The following is a 4,453-nucleotide window of genomic DNA, read 5'->3' on the forward strand; positions in this document are numbered from 1 at the left end:
AAGTAAAACATATATGTAGAACTACAGTTTCATTCATAATTTTCTCAAAAAAAAAATTAAGTTCATCTCAACTTAAATTGTTGGATCCGTTACTATCCTCGACAATACAAGAATAGGTAAGACATTGATTCAACCTTCTTAGTACATATACCACTTGTCATAACACAAATGTTATCATGCAAATATTATTCGTATGAATTTTATTGGGAATAAAGTTCCATTAAAAAAATAAGATCTCGAATCTTTAATTTATAAAACTTCTTCCAACAAAAAAATCATATGTAACTAGTTTAACAAAAAAAAAAAAAATGTATCAACTCAAAATGAAAACTATCAATGTTTGTTAATGCATAATGTTTGTTAAACTCAGACAGTTGCAACTGTCTTACGAGAATCAAAATTCAAAACTATATTATGATAATAATTTTCTATAATATTTAATCTTATTATCTATCTGATTCTACTAGCGAAATTACTTGACCGATAATGAAACGTGTTATTAACTGTAACATTCCATATATAGTAACACCAAATATTGTTAAAAAAATTGATCGAATGTTCATCCCACAATAAATTTGAACTCTTCATGAAAGCTCTTCCACATAAAAGTAAACTCTTTTTCAAAAATTTGTTGAATGATTAGACAATTTTGTCTATTTGGTGAACCAATTACACAAATATTCAAATTTTTGACCATAATTACTTTTGATAATTGATGTCCAAAGATTATCTAGCTCAAATACAAATCTACGACACCATTTCAATAGATGAAGATATTCATAATCTTCTTTGTCCTTACAAAATGAGAGTTCGAAGAACTCTAAATAAATAAACAATATTTCATTTAAAGTTTATAATTTTAAAGAGATTAACCAAACAAATATTTAAAATTAATTACAATATATGTCACCTGTTAGAAAAGCGGGAGAGTTCTCCTAAATTAATAATAAAATTAATAAAGGAATGTAAATAACAAGTTTATTAAAATTGATGATCCATTATTTTTAACAAAAGATAGTCCACACCACACTTAGAAAATGATAATGATAGACAAATATCCATCTTCTTAACTAAGACCATTTGAAGACATCATCAAGAAGATAGACAAAGAACAATGAACATGGATACAACAAGTATGCAACAATTGACACCCAAACAGGAAATTTGGTGGTGAAACTAGCCGAGATTCCCACAATAGCACAAACAATCAACACAGCCAGGATTTCAGCAGTGAAGTTCCAACTCAAACCCCGAAAGTAAACCAACGCTAAAAGAACCGAGAACCCAAGAGTGTTGCTCATCAACACTTGACCATAAATCCCCGAAAACGTTAGAGAAGTTGTTCTTTCCTTCTTCTTACTTATAGTCCTGATTGCCCCTATCACTGCCCGAGCATTCATAGCTGCCGGTACTAGTATGAAAGCAACCATGAAAGACGGTACATTAGCTGACCGTGATAACATCTCCACGCTTTTTATTAGCGGTTCTGCTAGAATCGCTAACATTCCTATCCCAATCGCTAAAATCGCTATCGCTTTCCCCCACGCCCACAAAGACCTGTCCACCTTACTGTCTTCCACCAACATGTCCGTCACTTCCCATTCTCTCTGCATGCAATTACAATCCATGCACAATTAAATTTAATGAATAATTTTATGAACTGGTCTGTTTCTAAACTTACTTGTTGGCGGTCATCCTCAGATACGGAATCTGTACCACTGATGCTGTCCGAGTAACGAAGCAGTTTCGACATTCCATGGATGAACTCGTCTAGTGTTATCACTCTGTCGCGATTCATGTCAAGCTTCTCCATAATCTTCTCAATTAATTTGTCTACGTCCATTGGCATGTTGCAGCAATTGAATTTCATGACAATTTCTTTTACCTCCTCCTCGGATAAACAACCATCTTTGTTAACATCAGACGAGAAAAACAACCTCTTGATAGCTTCTTCATCTGGGGTTCTATCTTGAAGTAAAAGCTTCTCAATTTGAGAATCATGAATGCTTAATAAAATTTCAGATAACAATTGTTTCTCCAATTTATTTTCTTTCATTTTCTTCTCCAAATGAGGTTGTATTATCTCGTATATACATTTGAATTCTTCAATAGTGTGGTGTTTCCTATCCCCAGCCTGTTTTGCCTTGCTTAGCCATTTTGAAACTCCGTCGACAAATTCTTCCTTTGTAATCAATTTGTCGCCATCAAGGTCTAATTCGTTCATGATTTTCTCAGACACATTGCAGTACTCGCTCAAATCTTCGAATTTTACCTTAGGTTCAGGGAGTGAGATGGAATTGCTCTCATCTTCATCTATTTGTTTAAACATCCTGAAAAAAAAAAAAAAAACAGCACATAAGCTCAACTCAATTCAACTGGATCAATTAGATGATAGACTAAATGCTCTGCCTTTTTATAGCCGGCGTGTTTGGTGTTCCATCTTCGGTGAGGATCTTACTGCTGACATGTCTCTGCACATGCCGAAGAACATCTACTACAAAGTACTCGTGCTTTAGGAATTCCAATGTCCTTTTTTGGATCCACGGTTCAAAGAACTAGAAGAACAAATCATATTAAAAACATTTCACTATGACATGAAATTAAGCAAGCAAGGAATGCACCTGGTAAAGGAAATAGGCAAGCAGAAACAGAACGGATAAGATAAGAGTGATTAAGATGACTATCCGATCTCCAAACGCAGATAAATGCATAGATTCTGGAATTTGAAACAGAACAAAAGGTATCAATGAGAGGACCATGATTCTAGCCATGTGTTTAGTCTCAGAATCCGTTGTTATACCACGACCTGGACCAACAACAACAACATTGAATCAGACCATTAACGTTTAAGATGAGAAAGGCCATGAATTAATTAAACCTGTGAGAAAGTTTGTGGGATTTGTAGAAGAAGGAAAATCTTGAGCCGCAATGAGAATACAAGTTCCCCAAAGAAGAGTAAGAAGAAGAGTGGTCGATCCAGCCAGTAAACCAACACCAGTTAAAACATACTCTTTGGCAACTTCCTTATCCTCCAGGAGCCCAGATGCTGCACGTTAATATTATCTAAAGACATTTGTTCATTTGCATAAAAGTAAAAAGAAATGTAATCATACAAACCAAGGAGTATTATGGCCTCTGGTAAGAATCCTAAGACTTGGAAAGCGCTGGTGCCCAAGAAACCGGGACCCTGAAGCTTGAAGATTCTCTTACCACCATTTGCAACGTAAGATTCTGCGTGGAACAAGAGATATTCATAGACCACAACAAGAAATAAGTGGCCTGTCGGAGTATAAGAGCAGGGGAGGAAGCCATAGAACTGCACGCATTCATGACCAGAAAGATCAGAACTAAGGATTAACTCCGGCGTCCACGGCTGCTTCTGTTCATCCTTCACCACCACTCCATCCGAGATAAACTCGTCATCACCAAATGAAGACTGCCCGCCTCTAATTAAACCTCCCCTTATCGCCTCGACCGTGGATACAACCGTCAACACCCTAACCAAGAACAGAAGAACTAAACATCTTGTTTTACCTTCCATATTTCTACAAAATTAGTGCTGCATAGACTACTATAAAGACCATATTTATATCAAGGGAATATCCTGTTACTCATACTTTTCTTTTTAATAAGTTAATCATATTTGTACATCAAATTTATCTACGAGTTTACTTTAAAAAAAATTCAGATTATATTAAAATTTCAAGTAAATATTTTAAACGATTTGGATGGTAGGAGTGAGAGTGGAATTGGAATTTGAACTATAACTCAATCAATCGGGAAATTTGAACAAATGATCCTAAAAACAGGATGAATTGCTTTTGGTGAGAGTGAATAAATTAAATAGCGCCGCTGGTGACCTCTTTTTTTTTCTGACGAAAATATCCCTATTGCGTCACGCATTCTCAGGTTGCGTGACGCAATTTTTTATTTTTTTATTTTTCAAAAAATTTTAATTATGAAATTTTTTGGACGAAAATGCCCCAGTTGCGTCACGCAATCCCAGTTGCTTCACGCAACCCTAGTTGCGTCACGCAACCGCGAGACGAAAAAAAAATTAAAAAAAAAATTTTGGTTGCGTCACGCAACTGGAGTTGCGTTACGCAAGGGTATAATTGTCATTAAAAAAAAAGAGGGTCACCAGCGCTATTTAAATTATGGGCCCGCCCTTTTGGTTATTCACCCCATTTGTAGGGTCATTTGCTCCAATTCCCCTAGACTCCCCACTCAATTATTGAATTTTTTTAAGTTTTAATTTTTATTAAAATAATATTGATTGAACATGTTAACTTCATATATTAAACAAAACATTAGTTCGACATTAGTTCTTAAATAAATATATATATATATTTATATATATATATATATTTCAAAAGATTAACTTACTAAATTAAAAAAGAAGAGATTCGATATTTTAACATACTAAATTTTAAGAAAAATATTATCGATTAAA

General features: G+C 34.4%; 1 protein-coding gene across 1 annotated transcript; it reads right to left on the reverse strand.

Annotated features, from left to right (window-relative positions):
- Positions 1–956: 956 nt before the first annotated feature.
- LOC124923984 (sodium/calcium exchanger NCL2-like) lies at positions 957–3,576 on the reverse strand. Its single transcript, XM_047463998.1, has 6 exons — positions 3,118–3,576; positions 2,879–3,046; positions 2,622–2,806; positions 2,410–2,555; positions 1,682–2,330; positions 957–1,607 (listed from the first exon to the last, which is right to left on the reverse strand). Exons 1-6 carry the CDS (start codon positions 3,539–3,541, stop codon positions 1,071–1,073), a joined length of 2,109 nt encoding a protein of 702 aa, XP_047319954.1. The 5' UTR covers positions 3,542–3,576; the 3' UTR covers positions 957–1,070.
- Between the last annotated feature and the right edge of the window lie 877 nt (positions 3,577–4,453).

The sequence above is a fragment of the Impatiens glandulifera genome, chromosome 2 (genome assembly GCF_907164915.1).
Source record: "Impatiens glandulifera chromosome 2, dImpGla2.1, whole genome shotgun sequence".
Taxonomy (NCBI): Eukaryota; Viridiplantae; Streptophyta; class Magnoliopsida; order Ericales; family Balsaminaceae; genus Impatiens; species Impatiens glandulifera.

What these genes read in the sequence shown, in the direction of transcription:
- LOC124923984 (XM_047463998.1), bottom strand. Translation starts at nt 3,541, where the DNA reads ATGGAAGGTAAAACAAGATGTTTAGTTCTTCTGTTCTTGGTTAGGGTG. An exon ending in TCCCACAAACTTTCTCACAG is followed by an intron (nt 2,807 to 2,878) that starts GTTTAATTAATT and finishes TTGTTGGTCCAG; the next exon opens with GTCGTGGTATAACAACGGAT. An exon ending in CTGAGGATGACCGCCAACAA is followed by an intron (nt 1,608 to 1,681) that starts GTAAGTTTAGAA and finishes AATTGCATGCAG; the next exon opens with AGAGAATGGGAAGTGACGGA.